The sequence below is a fragment of the Lipotes vexillifer genome, unplaced genomic scaffold (genome assembly GCF_000442215.2).
Source record: "Lipotes vexillifer unplaced genomic scaffold, Lipotes_vexillifer_v1.1 scaffold419, whole genome shotgun sequence".
Classification (NCBI taxonomy): domain Eukaryota; kingdom Metazoa; phylum Chordata; class Mammalia; order Artiodactyla; family Lipotidae; genus Lipotes; species Lipotes vexillifer.
Window position 1 is genome coordinate 1,357,401 of NW_006786333.1, and position 21,780 is coordinate 1,379,180.

The 21,780-nt window shown below is 40.2% G+C and overlaps 1 protein-coding gene across 1 annotated transcript in view; it reads right to left on the reverse strand.

The window, feature by feature from the left end:
• Positions 1–21,780, reverse strand: part of AK5 (adenylate kinase 5) — a 245,420-nt gene that overhangs the window by 100,359 nt on the left and 123,281 nt on the right. Inside the window, exon 8 of the mRNA XM_007458720.1 lies at positions 16,112–16,188. Coding sequence (XP_007458782.1) covers positions 16,112–16,188 — 77 coding nt within the window. The remainder of the gene's footprint in view (positions 1–16,111; positions 16,189–21,780) is intronic.

Below are 21,780 nucleotides of genomic sequence, written 5' to 3' on the forward strand. Positions count from 1 at the left end.
GAATCAATTAGCTGCAAACGGCCCGTGGCCCATGGAGACAGTCAGGAAGGGCTGGCTGCCTGAACGTGCAGCAGATATTTTTGTTTTAGTGTTTGTGGAAAGCTAGACTTACATCTTTCTGACCTCGGTCCTTCTCTCTCTCCTAAGTCCCTGCTTTCATGCTTCCAAGAGGCCACCGATAGTTTTCACTACCAAATACAGGTACTTGCTACAGAGCTGAGAGGTAAACCTGGCCATTCCAGCTTCCAAGCTTCAGTAAGTCCTTGTAGAACTTGCCGGAAAAACCTGACTTATCCATTAGAATATGACTCAGGGTGTCAGCTACAACTCGATAAATCTCCAAATTATGATCAGTGCTGTATTGCTGAAATATACTGCTTTGGGAATGGCACTATTTTAAATCAGCTTTACACATACAACCTAACACAGGTTTTGGCTTAGTGTAATATTTCTTGATTTAGAAGCTGAATATCTCTACGGAAATTCTTTTGAAATACATACGTGTGCACACACACGTTAAAGTCTGTTATCTGTTCTGACCGGGGAATGTGGCTTTATGATTTTATTCAGTCAGTCTACTTTGATCCTGGCACTGTCCCTGTCACAGTGTAGTAGACACAAAAGAAGTACATGATAGCATCCTCCCTCTCGAGAAGGAAAGAAAGAAGAGGAAATATTTACTGGATGGTCTACTGTGTCAGGTGCTTTTACGTGGATCATCTCTTTTAATGCAAATAGCCTGGGGGTATTATGTCTGTATTTACAGATGAAGAAACTCAGGTTTGAAGAGGTCAAGTAACTTGCAACCCATAAGTCTGGCACTGAATTGGAACTAGGTCTGTCTGGCTCCACAGTAATGCTCTTTCTCATAATGGATGCATGAAGGAGACAATCAGGGAGTAATATGAGTCAGTGTGCAATGAAATACAAAATTACGTGTAATCAAGTGTTAAGACTTAGGGTATGGACCTCAAGTGCTTTGGGTGTTCAGTGGGACAGGCAAGAAACGAATGTCTTCTCTAATTACTACAGAAGGTCTCAAGGAAGAAGAAGCAGGGTTTGAAATGATCCTTGTAGGATTGCTACGATCAAATATTCTTTTTAATAAAGAGCTGGTTCATATTTGTGACATACAGTTATATTTTTAAAGAAGTCAAATGTACTTCTAGGTCTTCTGGGCTTTGCTCCCTAAGTGTGGTCTGTCCACTTCCCTTCCTGTCCTTGGTGCACCATCCCTTACACTGCTAATGCTCTGCCCTGTTAGCATATTCGGTAAAATTCCATTACTGAGTGAAGCATACTATGGACAATCTCTGTGCTCCTTGGGAGTTCCTCTACCCTCTTTAGTATCTTTAGTCCTAGAAGAGTGTCTGGCACCTCCGGGACACCCAACTAACATTTGCTAAAAAAATGGAAAAAAATGAAAAGGATCGATTGGTCAAAAACCAATTTTCAGGACTAATGTCAAATGGGCTCTCATACTCTATATGAGACTCCAATCCTGTTAGGTTTCCTCAGTTCATTCTTTGCTGGATCCCACAACGTTTCAATCCTCCACTTGCTTCAAATCTTGCACTCTTAACAGATGGTTTTGCCTCATCAGCATCCCACTATCAAACGTACAAACCCACACTCCCATCCGATCGATGTTCCTTCTGTTACAACGCGCGTGTGGTCCCTCTTCTGTTCTTAGGCCTGTCTCTCCACCTGTGCTTGAAAACTCTGTGCTTTAGCTCCTCCTGCATTCAGAGGAAACTGCCTCTCTGTTGTCTATTATCCTTCTCATGAATGAGTGGATCCTTCCTATGAGTTTTTAAACATGTTCAAGTGTCTTCTATTACAAACAAACAACACAGTCTCCCCCAGCAGCTCTTTGGAAGGTCAACAATTTCCTCGTTTCTATATACAATGATCATTTTCCATTCTTCCTTTTTCTGATCTTTGATTCAACACTTGACACTCTCTGCTTCTTGAAATACTGTTTTCTTTGGCTTTTAGAATACCACATTCTGCTGACTTTCTTCCTATCTTTCTAACAGCTTCTTTCACATTTTTTTGCTGCCTTGTCTTCCTCTACCCAGCCTTTAAATTTCCTCAGTACTCAGCTTTAGACCCTCTTCTGTCCCTTCTCAAGTCTGCTCTCTTTCTTTAAGTATCTCATCTCCACTCAGTTTCAAGCTCTACCTATATTCAGAAGCTCACAAATTTATATGTCCAGCCCAGATCTTTCCTCTAAGCACCAGACCTGTGTACTTAACTGTTCACTTGAATTCTCTACTTGGGTGCATTAAAGCACTTTTTACTCAGCATGTCTAAAATGATACTCATGCTCTTTCCTTATGGAGCTGGTGTCTTCTTAGTGTTCTTGCTCAGTGGATGTCACTACCATCCACCCAGCTGTACAAGTTAGAAACCCAGGAATCATCTTCAACGGCTTACTCCCTCTTGGCTCTCACTTCCATTCCAACACAAAGTCCTGTTGATTTTACCTCACAATTACCTCTCAAATTCATCCCTTCCTGTCCATCTCCTCCACTACTCCACTCCAAGGTACCATTCATGATCTCTTGCCTGGACTGCTGCAGCCTCTCCCTGGACTTCCCAGATCCATTCTCGCCTTCCTCCAAGTGTTCTTCATATGGCAGCCAGAACAATCTTTTTTTTTTTTTTTTTTTAAATTTAAACACAAATATAATGTTAACACACCCTCCTCTACCTGAAACAAGAGAAAACAACTCTTCAGTACTTCCCATTGCCCCACTCTCCAGGCCCATCTCACACCCCTTACCCCTTTACTCTGCGATCAGTCACACTGGCCTCATTCCAGATGCGGTGCCTCTTCCTGCTTATACAGGCTATTTCCTCTTTCTGAACATCCTCTGTGCCCCCCATCCTTTCCTGTTCTTTTACTTTCTCACACATACCTGGTTACATCTTACTCATCTTTCAGATCTCAACTGAAGCATCTCTTGTCTTAGAAAAGTCTCTCCTCACCTCACTGATCACCTGACCACATCTATGCACTGCACTATGTACTTCTTTTATTTTTTTTAATTTTTATTTTACATTAGAGTTTAGTTGATTAACAATGTTGTGTTAATTTCAGGTGTACAGCAAAGTGACTCAGTTATACATATACATGTATCTATGCTTTTTCAAATTCCTTTCCCATTTAGGTTTTTACAGAATATTGAGCAGAGTTCCCTGTGCTCTACAGTAGGTCCTTGTTGGTTATCCATTTTAAATGCAGCAGTGTGTACATGTCAGTCCCCAACCCCCTAACTATCCCTCTCCTCCTCCTGGTAACCATAAGTTTGTTCTCTAAGTCTGTGAGCCTCTTTCTGTTTTGTAAATACATTCATTTGAATCACTTTTTTAGGTTCTACATATAAGTGATATCATATGATATTTGTCTTTCTCTTTCTGACTTACTTCACTTAGTATGATAATCTCCAGGTCCATCCATGTTGCTGCAAATTGCATTATTTTATTCTTTTTAGTGTCTGAGTAATAGTCCATTGTATATATGTACCACATCTTCTTTATCCATTCATCTGTCGATAGACATTTAGGTTGTTTCCATGTCTTGGCTATCGTAAACAGCACTGCAATGAACATTGGGGTGCATGTCTGCTTTTGAACCATGGTTTTCTCTGGATATATGCCCAGGAGTGGGATCGCTGGGTCATATGGGTAGTTCTATTTTTAGTTTTGAAGGAACCTCCATACTGTTCTCCAGAGTGGCTGTACCAATTTATATTTCTACCAACAGCATAGGAGGGTTCCCTTTTCTCCACACCCTCTCCAGCATTTATTGTTTGTAGATTTTTTGATGATGGCCATTCTGACTGGTGTGAGGTGATATCTCATTAAAGTTTTGGTTTGCATTTCTCTAATAATTAGCAGTGTTGAGCATCTTTTAATATGCTGTATGTCTTCTTTGGAGAAATGTCTATTTAGGTCTTCTGCCTATTTTTTAATTAGGTTGTTTGTTGTTTTGATATTGAGCCACGTGAGCTGTTTGTAAACTTTGGAGATTAATCCCTTGTCAGTTGCATTGCTTGCAAATATTTTCTCCAATTCTGTGGGTTGTCTTTTTGTTTTGTTTATGGTTTCCTTTGCTGTGCAAAAGCTTTTGAGCTTCATGAAGTCCCATTTGTTTATTTTTGGTTTTATTTCCATTACTCTAGGAGATGGATCAAAAAAGATATTGCTGCAATTTATGTCAAAGAGTGTTCTATGTTTTCCTCTAAGATTTTTATAGTAACTGGTCTTGCATTTAGGTCTTTAATCCATTTTGAGTTTATTTTTGTGTATGGTGTTAAAAAATGTTCTAATTTTATTTTTTAACATGTAGCTGTCCAGTTTTCCCAGCACTATTTATTGAACAGAATGTCTTTTCACCATTGTATAGCCTTGCCTCCTTTGCTGTAGATTAATTGACTATAGGTGTGTGTTTTTTTCTGGGCTTTCTGTCCTGTTTCATTGATCTATATTTCTGTTTTTGTGCCATACCATACTATTTTGATAACAGTAGCTTTGTAGTATAGTCTGAAGTCAGGGAGTCTGATTCCTCCATCTCCGTTTTTCTTTCTCAAGATTGTTTTGGCTATTTGGGGTCTTTTTTTTTTTTTTTTAACATCTTTATTGGAGTATAATTGCTTTACAATTGTGTGTTAGTTTCTCCTGTATCACAAAGTGAATCAATTATATGTATACATATATCCCCATATCCCCTCCCTCTTGCATGTCTCTCCCACCTTCCCTATCCCACCCCTCTAGGTGGTTATTCAGGGTCTTTTTTGTCTCTGTACATATTTTAAGATTTTTTATTCTAGTTCTGCGAAAAATGCCATTGGTAATTTGATAGGGATTGTGTTGAATCTGTAGATTGCCTTGGGTTGTGTAGTCATTTTGACAATATCGATTCTTCCAATCCAAGAACATGGTATATCTTTCCATCTGTTTGTGTCATCTTTGATTTCTTTCAACAGCATGTTATAGTTTTTGGAGTACATGTCTCTTGCCTCCTTAGATAGGTTTATTCTTAGGTACTTTATTCTTTTTGATGTGATGGTAAATGGGATTGTTTCTTTAATTTTTCTTTCCGATCTTTCATTGTTAGTGTATAGAAATGCAAAATATTTCTGTGTATTAATTTTGTAGCCTGCAACTTGACCAAATTCATTGATGAGCTCTAGTAGTTTTCTGGTAGCATCTTTAAGATTTTCTGTGTATCATGTCATCTGCAAACAGTGACAGTTTTACCTCTTCTTTTCCACTTTGGATTCCCTTTATTGCTTTTTCTTCTCTGATTGCCATGGCTAGGAGTTCCAAAACTAGGCTGAATAAAAGTGGCAAGAGTGGACATCCTTGTTCTGTTCCTGATCTTAGGGGAAATGCTTTCAGCTTTTCACTGTTGAGAATGATGTTAGCTGTAGATTTGTCATATATGGCCTTTACTATGTTGAGGTATGTTCCCTCTATGCTCACTTTCTGGAGAGTTTTTATCATAAATGGGTGTTGAATATTGTCAAAAGCTTTTTCTGCATCTATTGAGATGATCATATCGTTTTTATTCTTCAATTTGTTGATGTGGTGTATCACAGTGATTGATTTGTGGATATTGAAAAATCCTTGCATCCCTGGGATAAATCCCACTTGATCATACACACTGCACTATGTTCTTCTTCTCCCAAACACTTAATTCAGTTTTAATATTATATTTATGTGATTATTCTACTATTATCTATTTCTACCGTAAAAGCCATGATAGTAGGAACCGTGCCTTCTTTTGCTCACCATATATTTTCAGTAGCTCATATAACAGTCTGGCACATCAGATATTCTCTACATTAGTTGAATGAATACATAAATTAATAAAGTTGAAGTCATGGGCATGGCTGAAGCAGTTGTAAAAGAAGAGGGACCCTCCCACTCCTGACAGAGCCCATTAAGGCATCTGGACAGGTTTTAAACAGAATGAGTATATAACAGTGTCAGACATATTCTTCCTTCCTTGAAAGCTGGCATTAAACAAACAAACAATAAAAAGGACCTTGGTGAACACAATATTTTAAAGGCAGGGCAGAGTAAGAAAAACCATGCTGGGGGTTGGGGAGGAGACAAAGAAATAATGGCCACAGAGGTGGCATAAGCCAAGGGAGCCAAGAGTTCTGAGAAAGCAGAAGTGCCATCAAGCATCTGGAGCCCCAGACATTGTAAGAAACAGGAAATGTTCTCCTGACTTGACATTAATTAGATGACTCTTAATTGTCTCTTAAGGGAATAGGTAGGCAGAAGTTGTTTTATAGGACAGAATGGAAGGTGAGGACGTAGGAGCAGGGCAGCTGACATCTCTTTCACCAAATATGGTGTTGAGGGAAAGGGGATAGGAAAGACAGTATCCTACTTGGCCTTTCTATGACACTTGGCACTGTTGATGGCTACCTCTTTCTTCAAAGTGGGGATGGTGGCTTGTTAGATAGAGAAAAAAGGTATTCTGAAGATGAGAACTTTAGAAAGATAAAGCAGTATCAGTTAATGGTGCAAGGTCCTGGGGCAAATGGAAGGAATGGGATCAAGGACGTGGGCAGATGCTGCATCTAGAAACTCTGTTGTTAGGAGCATATACATTATGAATTGTTATGTCTTCCTGGAGTATTAACCAACCCCCTTTATCATTATGTACTGCCCTTCTTTATCCCTGATAACTTTCCTTGCTCTGAAGTTTTGCCCTGTCTGAAATTAATATAGCTATTCCTACTTTCTTTCTTTTTTTTTTTTTTTTCCCTACGCGGGCTTCTCACTGTTGTGGCCTCTCCCGTTGTGGAGCACAGGCTCTGGACGTGCAGGCTCAGCGGCCATGGCTCACGGGCCCAGCTGCTCCGCGGCATGTGGGATCCTCCCGGACCGGGGCACGAACCCGTGTCCCCTGCATCGGCAGGCAGACTCTCAACCGCTGCGCCACCAGGGAAGCCCCCTGCTTTCTTTTAATTAGTGTTAACCTGACATAACTTTCTCCATTCCTTTACATTTATCTATATGTGTCTTTATATTTAAGATAGGTATCTTGTAGACAGCATGTGGTTGGATCTTGTATTTTGCTCTACTTTGAAAAACTCTGTCTTTGAAGTATTTAGATCACTGATATTTAAATTGTTTGTTGATATAGTTGGATTATCATCTAGCATATTTGTTACTATTTTCTATTTATTGCCCATGTTCTTTGTTTTTATTTTTGTCTTCCAAACTTTTTCTGCATTGGTGGCTTTAACTGAACATTTTATATGATTCCATTTTCTCTCCTTTCTTAGCATAACGATTATACTTCTTTTTAAACCTTTTTTTAAAAAGGGTGGTTGCCCTAGAATTTTCAATATACATTTAAACTAATCCAAATCCACTTTCAAATAAGTGGACAGTACAAGTACCTTGTAATAACAAAATATTCCTAATTCCTCCCTTCCATCCCTTGCTGTCATTCGTTTCACTTATACATAAACACACATAATCAAATGTATTGTTGCTATTATTTTGAACACACTATTATTGGTTAGATCAATTAAGAATAAGTTTTTATTTTACCTTCACTTATTCATTCTCTGATACTCTTCCTTTCTTTATGTAGATCCAAATTTCTGACCTATATCATTTTCCTTCTCTCTAAAGAACTTCTTTTAGCATTTCTTGCAAGGCAGGTCTACTGGTAACAAATTGCCTCAATTTTTCTTTGTCTAAGATAGTCTATTTCTCTTTCACTTCTGAAGGATAATTTCACAGGATACTAAAATCTAGGGTTTTTTTCCTTCAACACTTTAAATATTTCACTCCACTCTCTTCTTGCTTGTATGGTTTCTGAGGAGAAGTCAGATGTTTTTCTTATCTTTGCTTCTCTGTAGGTAAGATATATTTTTCCTCTTGCTTCTTTCAAGATTTTTTTCTTTGTCTTTGATTTTCTGCAGTTTGAATATGATTATGGGTAGATGTAGTTTTTGTTTGTTTTTATATTTAACCTGCTTGGTGTTCTCTGAGCTTCCTGAATCTGTGGTTTGGTGCCTGACATTAATTTGGGGAAATACCCATCATTATTGCCTCAAATATTTCTTCTGTTTCTTTCTCTCTTTTCTTTCCAGTATTCCCATTACATATGTTGATATATTACACCTTTTGTAATTGTCTCACAGCTTTTGAATATTCTGGGGGTTTTTTTCAGTCTTTTTTCTCTTGACTTTCAGTTTTGGAATTTTCTCTTGTCATATCCTCAAGATCAGAGATATTTTTCCTCATCCATGTCCAGTGTATTATTGAGCCCAACAGAGACATTCTCCATTTCTGTTACAGTGATTCTGATCTCTAACATTTCTTTTTGATTCTTAGGATTTTCATCTCTCTGATTACATTAGCCCTGTGTTTTTGCATGTTGTCTACTTTTTCAGTTTAAGCCCTTAGCATATTAATCATAGTTTTAAAGAACTCCTATTCTAATAAGTCCAGTATTCCTGACTTATCTGAAGACTCTTGTTCTAATGCTTGTCCAGTCTCTCCAAAATGTGTTTTTACCTTTAGTATGCCTTATAATTTTTTGTTGAAAGGTGTATGTGATGTGCTAGGTAAAAGGAACTGCAATAAATAAGGTTTTAGTACTGTAGTGGTAAAGTGTGGGGGGAGGAGACACGTTCTATGAAGTGTACATAGTCCTATGATTAGGTGTCAGTCTTTTGGTGAGCCTGTGCCCCAGGACTGTGAACTTCACCACTGCTTCTCAGGTTCCCCCCGCTTAGATGAGACAGGATGGCTAGAGGGGGATGGAGTTGGGTATTTCCATTCTCCTAGGTAGGTTAGGCTCTAATAAAACCCCAGTAAGTTAGTTTCTCCTGAGAGCAGGGCTTGTTAAGAACAGAGTGCTCGGGTGGCTTTCAAAATGATGTTTTTATCTCCTCCGCCTGCTGGAAGCATGAGGAGACTGATATTCACTGTGAGAATCTGGTAGAGCTCCTAGTCGTAAAACCCACAAAAGTTTGGGGACCCCATGACTGGATGCCCATGGAGTTTTTATCCTCAGACTTGCCTACATTGAGTCTCCAGCAATTCATCAATTACAGTTTAGGTTTTCTTACCCTGGCCCTGGTTCTTGTGGAGGTTTTCTGCTCTGGTAAGTAGTGATTCTCTGAATCTGCCTGTTTCTCCAGTTTTAGGTGGAGCAGTTTGCCTTGTGACCTCACTTCTAAGAAGAGACTTTTCAGTTTGTTCAGCTTTTTACTTGTTAGGACAGTGGTAATTTTTAAGCTCCTACATGCCAGACTGAAAACCATAAGTTCTCCATTAGGATTCACTTAACTGAAGCAATGGTGGCCTCTGTCAGCTACAGAAAGACACTGATTGCTGAAAAGCTGGGTCTGGGGGAGGAGAGAAAGGGGTTCATATTTATGAAGCATTTGTTCCGTACAAGGTATCTTACACTCCCTACTTCTCCAAACAGCGTGTCTAAGTGGGGTTACTGTCATCACTTTTGAGAAGAGGAAACCCAGGCTCGAAAGAGTTAGCAAGAGTTAGCCAGTTATCAAAATGTTACACATTAAGTAGAAGAACTAGAAATCATTTTATTGACTTTTTAAAAAAATGGACATTTATTGAGCACATACTGTGTGTTGGGCAGGAGAGCAAAACACAGTCCCTGCAATGCAAGAGGATATTACAACACAGGGTCTCATGGATCCCCCAAGAAGGTGACATGTAATGAGAAGGGCTTCCTCAAGGAGAAGTGTGGTTCTGATGGAGCATGAGTAGGGGTTATCCAGAATAGGGGTGATAGGGTTGCAGAAGTTTCCATATAGAGGAAAGAGACTGTGCAAAGCCCAACCCACTTGGGGGGAACTGCAAATGGCTTGGTGTGGCTGGAGCATTCAGTGTGTTTTGGTGATTGGCAAGGGATGAGTTTGGGGCAGGAGGGGAGAGGGTCAGACTCTAATTTGAAAGTTCCCATGTATTATGATAAGAGGTTCTGATTTAATTCTGACATCAATGAGGAGCCATGAAGAGTTTTAAGCAGTGGAATGTGATGATTGACTTGGCTTTTCAGCAAGATGATTTTGATGGGTGAGGAGCCTGGGGAAGGGAGACTGGTTAGGAGACTGTCTCAGTGGTCCTGGGGAAGAAGGGTCAGGGTGGGAACCAGGACAGTGGCAGTGGAACTGGGGAGGGAAGGAGAGATGCCTGCACAGGAGAACTGGCCAGTTGACCAGCTTCTTGATCAAATTGATGTAGGGAGGGAGAGAAAGGAAGGATACTAGGAAGATGCCCTGGTCTCTGGCTTGGGCAGCTGGGAGGATGGTGGTATCCTTCACAGAAATAGGGGAAGCAGAAGGAAGAACAGATTTTGTGGGGGAAGATGGTGAGTTCAGTTTTGGACATGTTGAGTTTGAGATGCACATGGGAAATCCAGCCAGTGCTGTTTAGCAGGCGCTGGGAACCCACCAGGGAATTCTGAGTGAGGCTGAAATGCTCACATTTCCTCACTATTCCTTGTGAACAGAGCCCCAACTTTGTTGAGGTTTCCATGCCTTAGGAAAAGAGAAACTGGCTGTGGTCAAGCTTCTCAAAGGAGAATATGTGCAGTGAGGATTGAAGGGTCCCTGGCCAGGATGCTGACGGGCACCCACACTGAAATAATAGACCAACAGAGCGGAGCTCAGCAAGGAAAGCAAGAAAGAGTGAGCCAAGAAGTAGGAGGAGTGCCAGAGAGAGAACACATGGTGGGGGCCAGAGCTTTGTGGCCCAGGCTGGCTTCGCACTCACTAAACCTGTCTCTCTCTTCCTGGGCACCTGAGTAAGCTCCATTTTCCATCCTTTTGCCTCTTCACACAGAGGGAGAGCCAGTGACTAGGGATGTCAAATGATCGTGGGAGGAAGAAATGTGCAATGAAGAGCAGGTCCCCCTTCCCATGCTTTTTCCCTTCCCATCCACGATCCCTCTGGAGGTCTCACTGGAAGGAAAACACTCAGATTTTGAGTTTTATTTGTTACCGTAGCAGAGCCTCACCTATCTTTCCTGGTCCTGGCTCTGCAGTCAGATGGCTGTGTTTGAATTCTGTCTTTACCTCTTGCCAGCTGTGTGACCTTAAATAAACTGTTTAATTTCTTTGTACGTCACTTTCCTTATCAGTAAAATGGGGGTAATAATATCAATTTCACGTAATTGTCTCAGGATAAAATGAGGTAATAAATGTGAAGCACTTAGAACAGTATTAAATACTATAGAAGTGTTAGAAGCTAATGGAGAGGACACTGTCAAGAAATGGGGATGGTTTATAGCTGTGGTCAGCAAACTACGGCCTGCAGGTCAAATCCACTCTGCTGCCTGTTTATGCACAGCCTCTCAGTTAAGAATGGGCTTTACATTTTCGAATAGTTGAAATAAATCACAGGAAAATATGTGGAATTCAAATTTCAGTGTCCATAAATAAAGTTTTACTGGAGCACAGCCATACTCTTGTTTAAGTATAGTTGTGGCTGCTTTTGCACTACAATGGCAGGCTTTGAGTAGCTGCAGCAAATCTCTTATAGTTCACAAAGCCTAAAATATTTACGACCCAGCCCTTTACAGTAAAAGTGTGGTGGGTCAAAGGCAGCAAAGGTCAAGAAAGATAACCAAAAAGTGTTAACTGGGGGACTTCTGTGGGGGCGCAGTGGTTAAGAGTCCACCTGCCTATACTACAAAGCTACAGTAATCAAGACAATATGGTACTGGCACAAAAACAAAAACATAGATGAATGGAACAAGATAGAAAGCCCGAGATAAACCCACGCAACTATGGTCAACTAATCTATGACAAAGGAGGCAAAGATATACAATGGAGAAAAGACAGTCTCTTCAATAAGTGGTGCTGGGAAAACTGGACAGCTACATGTAAAAGAATGAAATTAGAACACTCCCTAACACCATACACAAACATAAACTCAAAATGGATTCGAGACCTAAATGTAAGACCAGACACTATAAAACTCTTAGAGGAAAACATAGGAAGAACACTCTTTGACATAAATCACAGCAAGATCTTTTTTGATCCACTTCCTAGAGTAATGGAAATAAAAACAAAAATAAACAAATGGGACCTAATGAAACTTAAAAGCTTTTGCACAGCAAAGGAAACCATAAACAAGATGAAAAGACAACCCTCAGAATGGGAGAAAATATTTGCAAATGAATCAACGGACAAAGGATTAATCTCCAAAATATATTAACAGCTCATGCAGCTCAATATTAAAGAAACAAACAACCCAATCCAAAAATGGGCAGAAGACCTAAATAGACATTTCTCCAAAGAAGACATACAGTTGGTCAAGAAGCACATGTAAAGCTGCTCAACATCACTAATTATTAGAGAAATGCAAACCAAAACCACAATGAGGTATCACCTCACACCAGTGAGAATGGGCATCATCAGAAAATCTACAAACAACAAATGCTGGAGAGGGTGTGGAGAAAAGGGAACCCTCTTGCACTGTTGGTGGGAATGTGAATTGATACAGCCACTATGGAGAACAGTATGGAGGTTCCTTAAAAAACTAGAAATAGAATTACCATATGACCCAGCAATCCCACTACTGGGCATATACCCAGAGAAAACCATAATTCAAAAAGACACATGCACCCCAATGTTCATTGCAGCACTATTTACAATAGCCAGGTAATGGAAGCAACCTAAATGCCCATCGACAGATGAATGGATAAAGAAGATGTGGTACATATATACAATGGAATATTACTCAGCCATAAAAAGGAACAAAATTGAGTCATTTGTTGAGACGTGGATGGATCTAGGGACTGTCCTACAGAGTGAAGTAAGTCAGAAAGAGAAAAAGAAATATCGTATATTAACGCATGTATGTGGAACCTAGAAATATGGTACAGATGAACCGGTTTGCAGGGCAGAAGTTGAGACACAGATGTAGAGAACAAACGTATGGACACCAAGTAGAGAAAACCGCGGCGGGGTGGGGATGGTGGTGTGCTGAACTGGGCGATTGGGATTGACATGTATACACTGATGTGTATAAAATTGATGACTAATAAGAACCTACAGTGTAAACAAACAAACAAACAAAAAACAACTAATACAAAAAAAAAATAAAAAGAGTCCGCCTGCCAATGCAGGGGACACGGGTTCGAGCCCTGGTCTGGGAAGATCTCACATGCTGCAGAGCAACTAAGCCTGTGCGCCACAACTACTGAGCCTGCGCGTTAGAGTCTGCGAGCCACAACTACTGAAGCCCATGCGCCTAGAGCCCGTGCTCCGCAACAAGAGAAGACACTGCTGTGAGAAGCCCGTGCACTGCAGTGAAGAGTAGCCCCCTCTCGCTGCAACTAGAGAAAGCCCGTGTGCAGCAAGGAAGACTCAATGCAGCCAAAAATAAATAAATTAATTTATTTAAAATAAAAAAGTGTTAACTGGAATTGGTGATAGATTACCAGTGACCTTGATAATGGCTTTATTTGGAGTGTGAAAGCATAAACTAGATTTTGGTGTTGGGGTGATCATAGTTTGATTCCTGACTCAACTGCTTGTTAGCTGTTTGGTCTTGGGAAGTCATTTAACCTGTATGAGCTCCAGTTTCCTGAGCTGTAAATTGGGGATAAACAGAGCTACCTTCTTGAGTTATTGTAAAGATTAGCAATAATGCACATAAACCATAAAACACAGTGTCTGGCCTACAGTAAGTACTCAATAAATGCAAACCCTTGCTTCATTTAATCTTTTGTCCCCCAAATTGCTGTTCCTTTATAGGTAATGCCTTTTCACTTTTAATATTTTATTTTTGTCCTCTGTGCTCTCAATGTTTTACATTATATGCCAAGTCTTTGCTCAAATCTCACCTCTTTAATGAGGCCGTCCTAGTTAATATTGACTTCCCTGTTTAATACTGTAATCTGCCCTCCCCAACCCAGCATTCCTAACCCTCCTACCATGTTCTACTTTTTTTTTCTTCTCATAACACTTAACAGTCTAGAGAATTTACTAATATATTATGTTTATTGTTTACTATCTGTCTTCCCCACCTGTAAGGAAGATCCTTGCCTGTTTTATACAGTTAGATATTCCAAGTGCCTAAATGGTACCTGGCACATAGTAGGTGCTCTATTAATATTTGTTGAGGAACTAAATGGAAAAAGAGTAGGCGAGGATTTTTTTTTCCTGATCAGGACTGGATGTGCTCCTTCACTCTGGGGACTTGTCTTTTCTCACCTCTTTAAAGTTCTCAACCATTATCTGTTAAAATGCAGCTCTGCCCCATCCACTCCATTTTACCTTCCTGGAACTCCTGTTAGAATATGTTGACCCAATCATTCCATCCTCAGTGTCTCCTAAGTTCTTTCTTTGACAATGATTTAGCTCTCTGTTTCATTTGAAGGAAATTTCCTCAGCTCTATCATTGTCTGTCTCTCTCTTTTTTTATCGGGGTATAGTTGTTTTACAATGTTGTGTTAGTTTCTACTGTACAGTGAAGTGGAGTTCCCTGTACTGTGCAGCAGGTTATTAGTTGTCTCTTTTATATATATTAGTGTATATATGTCAATCCCAATCTCACAATTCATCCCACCCCCACCCCATCATTGTCTCTTTTTAGCTGTGTCTAGTCTACTCTTCAACCTGTTGATTGAATTTTTATTGCAATGACAGTATTTTTTTGTGCCTAGAATTTCTATTTCTTCCTCCCTATTCCTTCCTGCTTCTTCCTTTCCATTCTTTCCTGTACTTGTTTCATGGTTTCTAATCTTCCCTTTATCTCCTTGGATATTTTAAATATCCCCAGATTAAGATTTCTTTCAGGCTTTTCTGTTATCCCCAGTCCTTGGAGTGTGAACCCTTCCATTTGTTTAATCAGCTGGATTTCTTGCTATGGTTCATTCCTTGGTGCAGTCTGTAATTTTGGATGGTGAGCTCACCCTTCACAGTGGTTGTCTGGCATTTGCCCTTGCTGGGGTCTTAAGAGTTAGCAACTGAAAAGGCTCCAAAAAGGCACCACTGAATGGCTTTGGAGGTGAGGATGAGGGTGACGGAGTGCAGGTGTTAAGGAAGGTGCTCTGAGTTCACTTCCCCACAGTGAAACTATTTGCATAACTGTGCGCAAATTACTCTTGGAGTCTGAATTCTCTTAATTATGAAATAAAGATAATAATTCCTATTTCCTAGAGATGTTGTGAGGAATTAGTACGATAGTCAAGTTAAGGAACTTAGCACAATGTTTAGTATGTATGAAGTGCTTAATATATGCTAAAATATATTTTAAATACTTGTCAATATCTTCTCCTTGCTTTGTGATATAAGGGAAGAAACACAATGCTTGTGAAAATAGCTTCTGAACACATATATGAAACAGAGAGACAGCCATTACATTTAGACACTGGTCAGATCTATCCCCTTTATTTGTTACACATATTAGCGGAAAATGGGGGAAAAACAATTCCAGAAGAACATGCTCACTTGGCTTTCAGCCACCACAGAGGAGCACTGATGAGAGGTGGAAGGAAGTTTCAGACATGATGCTTTTTAAAAAATAAGGCCTAATTAGAGACTGGGATCATTTGCCAACTATTTTGGATCATTAAAATAGAGCAGGAGGAAGAGTTCTTCTTCTGAGAAAAAAATGACCCAGATAAATTTCTTTGGTTTTATTCAAATAGAAAATATATTAATATCTTGGCTGTGTTGTCCTTGGTCATCAGTCCCTTTCAAAGGTTAGGAAGAGAAAAGCAGAGCCCTGAACCTGTAACCAATGCTTAGTAAATACCGTGGGCTTATTACAGGGAAGGGATAGAGACACAGGCAAATTCTTGGCCAAGAGAACCTCATGTAACTTCACTTCTATCTCATGTAACTTTTGACCACAAATCTTTCCTCAATTAATTGCCACTTTGAATCTGTGGATAAGGGAGGGTTAAAGGGCCAAAGTTAATGTATAAAAGCTGTATGATTTATCATGGAATAGATTATTTGAGTTCTCTGTAAACATTTCACAGAATGATTTGTAATTCTAATTTTCATGAAACATTTATAAAGACTAAAATTAGAAACATTTAAATAGAGAAATATGTTTAGATTCTAAGTACCTGATCTTCATAATCAGATCCTGTATCAGTGATCTCTCCAGTGTCCAACAGCATTGAAGGATCAAGGTCACTTGAACCTAAGATTAGGAAAACAAAGATTACCTGATGGAGGCCATCCGTGTACATTTCTGAGGCAAACAAACGCCCACCAAGTTTCCATATTGTCTTATTTACAAATATTTCCAGACTCTTCCCATCTGCCAGGCACTGTTTGGCCTGCAGATGGAAAATGCAGATGTAATAGAGCAGGACCCTATGGGGCCTTCCCAGGACAGACCCCCTCCCCCATATCCTCTGCTTTAGCTCCTCTCTGAAGTACCTAGATAATAGTATCTGATGCACATTTCCTGAGTTGTTTTACAGATGCTAAAACCACCACCAAATGGAAGAAATTAACTACATGACGATCATGAACACCTAGCTCCCAGATCTACTAGTGCCTAAGGATTGACAATGTTAACCCCTGTGACAACGCCCCATTACCTCACCATCAACCAATCAGAGAGCTGTGCACGAGCTGATCACATACCCTGGGACACCTCTCCCTCACCTGGCTTTTAAAAATACTTTGTTGAAACCCACAGAGAATTTAGGCTTTTTGAGCACTAGCTGTTCTGAACTCCTTGTTGGTCACCCTGCAATAAATGCTGCACTTCCCTTCACCACAACCTGGTGTCAGTAGACTGGTTTTACTGCACGTGGCGGAGTAGACCCAAGTACGGTTTGGTAACACAGATACCTAGACACTGTCTGCACCCTTAAGAAGACAATGATCTTGTGGACGAGATGAATTTATCAACAGCAAGTTTCAGAAACCAAAAAGAAAGACTAATTCTGATTAGCAGTGGAGGAGATGATGGGGGTGGGATTCTTCACAAGGAAATAGTTTGTGAGTCTAAACTGTGAGGGTGAATGCGGGTGGTCCAGGAGAAGTGGTTTAAGGGTGTGCAATGGTGGCTGAGGAAGAAGGAACACCAGGAGCAAAGTACAGAGTGAGAGTAGAGCAAGGGGTTTCCAGGAAAAGAAGGGCTGAGTTTGCTCACTCCATGAGAACCTGAGAAGTTTTTCCTCTAGCCTTTGGGTCACCTTAGTCCCCTAAGGTGAGAAAAATCAGGTTAACTTAATGTATTAATATAGAGATTTTTCCCCCTAGGTGCTACAGGTTACACTGAATTACCTTCCCGTTAATCCCCAAGGCTCACACTTAAACCAGTAATTTTCTTAATGGGACTCCTGAAGCACAATTGATTCATCGTCCTCATCTAATGACTCTTTCTTGCTGGGAAATATACATTACCTAACTAGCCAGAAAGACAGAATTTAGTGCTGTCCATAAAAAGCCAGGCACCCGGTTAAGAAACCAACCACTCCATCCTTCATTGTAAACTTGCCCTTGCCAAATAACTCTTGTTCAGAATATGCAATGAGTAATGCTTAATGAAGATGAATTTTCAAAAAAATGTCAAGCATCTCACACACTTCTCAGATATGGACCTCTCCCAGAGATGCTGCTTACATACTTTCTTCCAGAAAAGGAATCAAGGTGTGTCCTCACACAGTCTTTCGTCATTTCTACTCTTCTCATCATTACCCCTGCTGTTCACCAAATTGACTAAGTACTAACCCATTATCAAATCGACTAAGTACTAAGCAGTTAACACCATTGTTTATGTAATTAAAAAAATTTTTTTTAAGCATAGTAAAGGCTTTCAAAATGGAGATATTTGACCCTTCAAACCATTTTGGAAAAGTAACTAACTGTAGAGCTACCATGTATAGTTGCATAAATGTGTACTGCACAATTCTTGGTGATGCCCTTGGCAACACCAGTGTTAATGAGGTGCTTGTAGAATGGAGTTGGGAGGACTATTAATAAAGTGAGACTAGAGGGGTGATATGGAAACATTAATTTTATATATAAATTTTTAAGTAGAAGGATTATACACTTGTAATTTTTCTGTCCCTGTGCTTTAAGTATTTTTCAGATAAATACTTTTATTTATAAGGTGTACCTTATAAATAAAAGGTGTACCTTAGGGCCAAACTACCTGATGTCTCAGAACCCAGTTGGAAGACCATTTTGCACTTATGTGTTGGGAGACAGTAAAGATGTCAGAAGTAAAACGTACATTTTTCCATTTTAAGATCATGGACATTTTAGAATTTAATATTTCATAGAATCCTACCCTGTCACTTTAGAAAAGAGGAAAGTGAGCTGTGGAGAAGTTATATAGCTTGGCCAAGGTCATGCAGAAAGTGACTGAGATCAAAGACAGAAGTCACTGCTCACATTTCTAACATAGCCTGCTGACTCCAAGTTGTAAGCAGGCAAAATCCAAATGGCTTTATAAACATGATCTTTCATTACAGTGCTCTACAGGGGAGGACCTTGGAGGAGTGTGCTATCTCTTCTACATTCTGAGAAAACAGGAACAGTGAATGGCCGATGAGGAAGTGGGTCACTGGGTGGCTGTGGAAAGGGAAGAATAGAAAGTGGAGTAAAGAGGTGTCACTCCAACCTGTGACAGTCAAGGTGGCTGCTATTGACAGCACCATTAAAGGCAATGCCAACTTTAACTAGCTTTTTTTACTTCCACAATATGGATATTATTCACCATTGACTAGTGGTGATAGATACTCAAATGGCTATCATTTGAGTATCTATCACCACTCCCCTTAGAATTTAGAGTGATTCATGTGCAGTGAGCAACGTGATCTGAACACAAAGGCTCATTAAACATATAGCTGTTTCAGTTCCTGTGTCCTACTTATTTAATTAGAAACTGTTCTTTTGGTCATTTTAATAAAGTACAACGTGAAGGACTCTTAGACAACCCAGTTAACAGAGATATTACACATTAATATTTGAAAATGGAAAAAGATTATTAGAAAACTCTCTTCAGCCATGGTAGAATGAAGAGGTCTTTGTTTAAAAAGCAACTTCTGCTTATAAGGAAGAAGAGATTGGCTTTCCTAATAAAATGTTTTGAACAGAAATTTTATTGTATCATCAAGGGGTGGAATTTCTTGACGTGCTGTTGCTCTTGGCAACAGTACTAATAGATCATAGAAGGCATAGACAGAGGATGTCATTATCAGCTCAGATAATGATTGAAGAGCTTTCATTTTCTTTTAGTATTGGTTGCTTGGTTTGCTGAAAATGGGACCTTTAATAATAGTCTAAGGCTTGACATACAAAATAGGGAGGTAAATATAACTATATGTACACATTTTTGCCATGTTTCATTGGATAATTTAACACATAAAACAACTGCAATGATCTTGTTACTCAAAGAAGACAGCAAAATTAGGACCTTTTGCAAAAGTGATGGTATGGCTTTCATTTCCCCCTATTTTGAATTTCTTGATTTCTTTTCAGATTTAAAAGTATCCTTCCCATAGATAACAGAGAAAGGTATGAGCTGAAATAGAACCCCACAGGGGGCACTCAGTGTCACTAGTTTTAGACATTGAATGGTCTTCGGAAATATTTTCAGGTTGTCTCCTTAAATTTAAGTGGGAAGATGACAAATTGTCTTCAGAGGTACAGGAAGCCTAACCATTCTGCTTTCTGGGACACTGGTAAAGACTTGTTTCCTCTTAGTGGATCTTCGATCTGAAGTTTTAGGAAGGCCCTCCTCCCACTTGGAGTACCAGATAGAGGGAGACTCCTGCAAGGCGAGGTTTCCTGCATGGTGAAGGGCATCTGCAGTTAAAGCTCCTCTCACATTTCTCCTGCCCCGTCTGAGGAAAGTAGTCTCTCCCTTCTCCTGTCTCTTCTGCTAAACCGTCAGCAGCTTTAGGTGGGGTTGTATTTCTTCTCTGAATCTAAGAACAAAACTTAGAAATTCTACGCATTCGATACATATATGCTGAATGACTGAAAAATGGATAAAAGGACAGTTACGTTTCACTTTTGTGGATCTCAATCTTTTTTTTTTTAGCATCTTTATTGGAGTGTAATTGCTTTACAGTGGTGTGGATCTCAATCTTAATCATTCGCTCCATTCGCTCTTTGAACATTAAATCCCTCCTAAGCGCCTTAGGCATTAGGCACGGAGAATCCAGCTCTAATTCCAACAGGCTTGGAAGTGTTAGTAGCATTTTGTGTTAGAATTCCTTTGAAGAAGGGCATTGTATTTCTTTGGAAAAAAATTATCCTGGCAGTATTTGGGACTAGAAGGAATCTCCTCGAAGGAACTGGGTGTTGGGGGACTGTTCTGGGTGAGAAGAGAAGGGGGGATTTTTTTTTTTAGTTACTCCATGACAGCGGTGGGGGAAGGGAGGAAGAGAGGGGGAAAGGGTAGAAGTCAGCCTAGGAAAATGGGGAAAGGCTGTGCTGCATAAGATGTGGTCTCTCCCTGTGACCCCTCAAATCCTCAGCAAAGATACTAACCTATACTTAACCATTTTAACGGGACAGCCGCATGCTTTATACACATAAGCCATTTACTCTTCATAACTGTCCTATGAGGTAGCGTTAATATTCTTTCCTTATAGATGGGGACACTGAAGCCCAGAGATGCTGAGTGATGTAGGCAGATGACTCTGCTACAAGTATTACTGGAGGGCTCCATGGAGGAGGAAACACCACAGACAGGGTGCAGAGGTTCAGGGACTGGCATTCTCTGGCCTGGAGGCAAGGATATGCACACTCTGCTCTGGAGCCAAAGGAAATTTGGTGTGGCTGTGAGTTGACGGGCCCAGGTGAGTAGCCCAGCTGAGGTGGCCAGCTAGAAGAGAAAGGGCTAATGTGGCATCTTGCATGAGATTCATACCGGGTTTTAAACCAATGCTCATGTATACTCTGTCCTCATGAAGTCTTGCACTCTTGTAAAGGAAATAGATTTTTAACAAACAATCCTATACCTAATTATGTAATCACAGTTGCGATGAATGCCCTGAAGGTAAAGGGCAGAGCACTACACAGGGATGTAGTCTGGGATGGGGTCTGAGAGAGGTGACACTCTGACGGGGACAGGACCACTGCAGGAAAGCTAAGGATATTTTTGTCACGGTAAGAACCCTGGTGCTCAGCCTGCAGGAAAGTCATGGAAGGTTTTGCTTTGTTTTGGTTTTTGTCAGGGGGCTGCATTCTGGGAGGATCCCCACGGCAGCAACAGGATTCCTAACAGACGGACGGGCCGGGCTAGGAATGACAAAGGCTCCGATGAGTTCGCTAGGGATAGTGAAGGAGACCTGGACTCCCAAGGTGTCTCTGAGGAACGACGATCCATGATCGGTGTGAGGTGTGAGGGCAGGGACACTTTTGCCTGGCTCTCTTAAAAGAGAAAAACTGAGTGATCTCCCTTGCGTGTGGAACCTAAAAAAGTCAAATACATAGAGGCAGAGAGTAGAATGGTGGTTGCCACAGACACGCAGGTGGAGGAAATGGGGAGATTTTGACCAAAGTGTACAAAGTTGCAGTTACGTAGGAAGAATATGCCTAGAGATCCAATGCACAGCAAGGTGATGACAGTTCATAATATGTACTGAATACTGGAAAATTGTTAAGAGAATATGTTTCAGATGCTCATTCATCAAGCACAGAAGAATGGTAACTATATGAGGATGAAGGATGTTAATTAGCTGGACTGTAGTAATCATTTCACCAATCAGATCATCGTGTAGTACATCTTAAACATATACGATTTTTATGTAAAAAATTT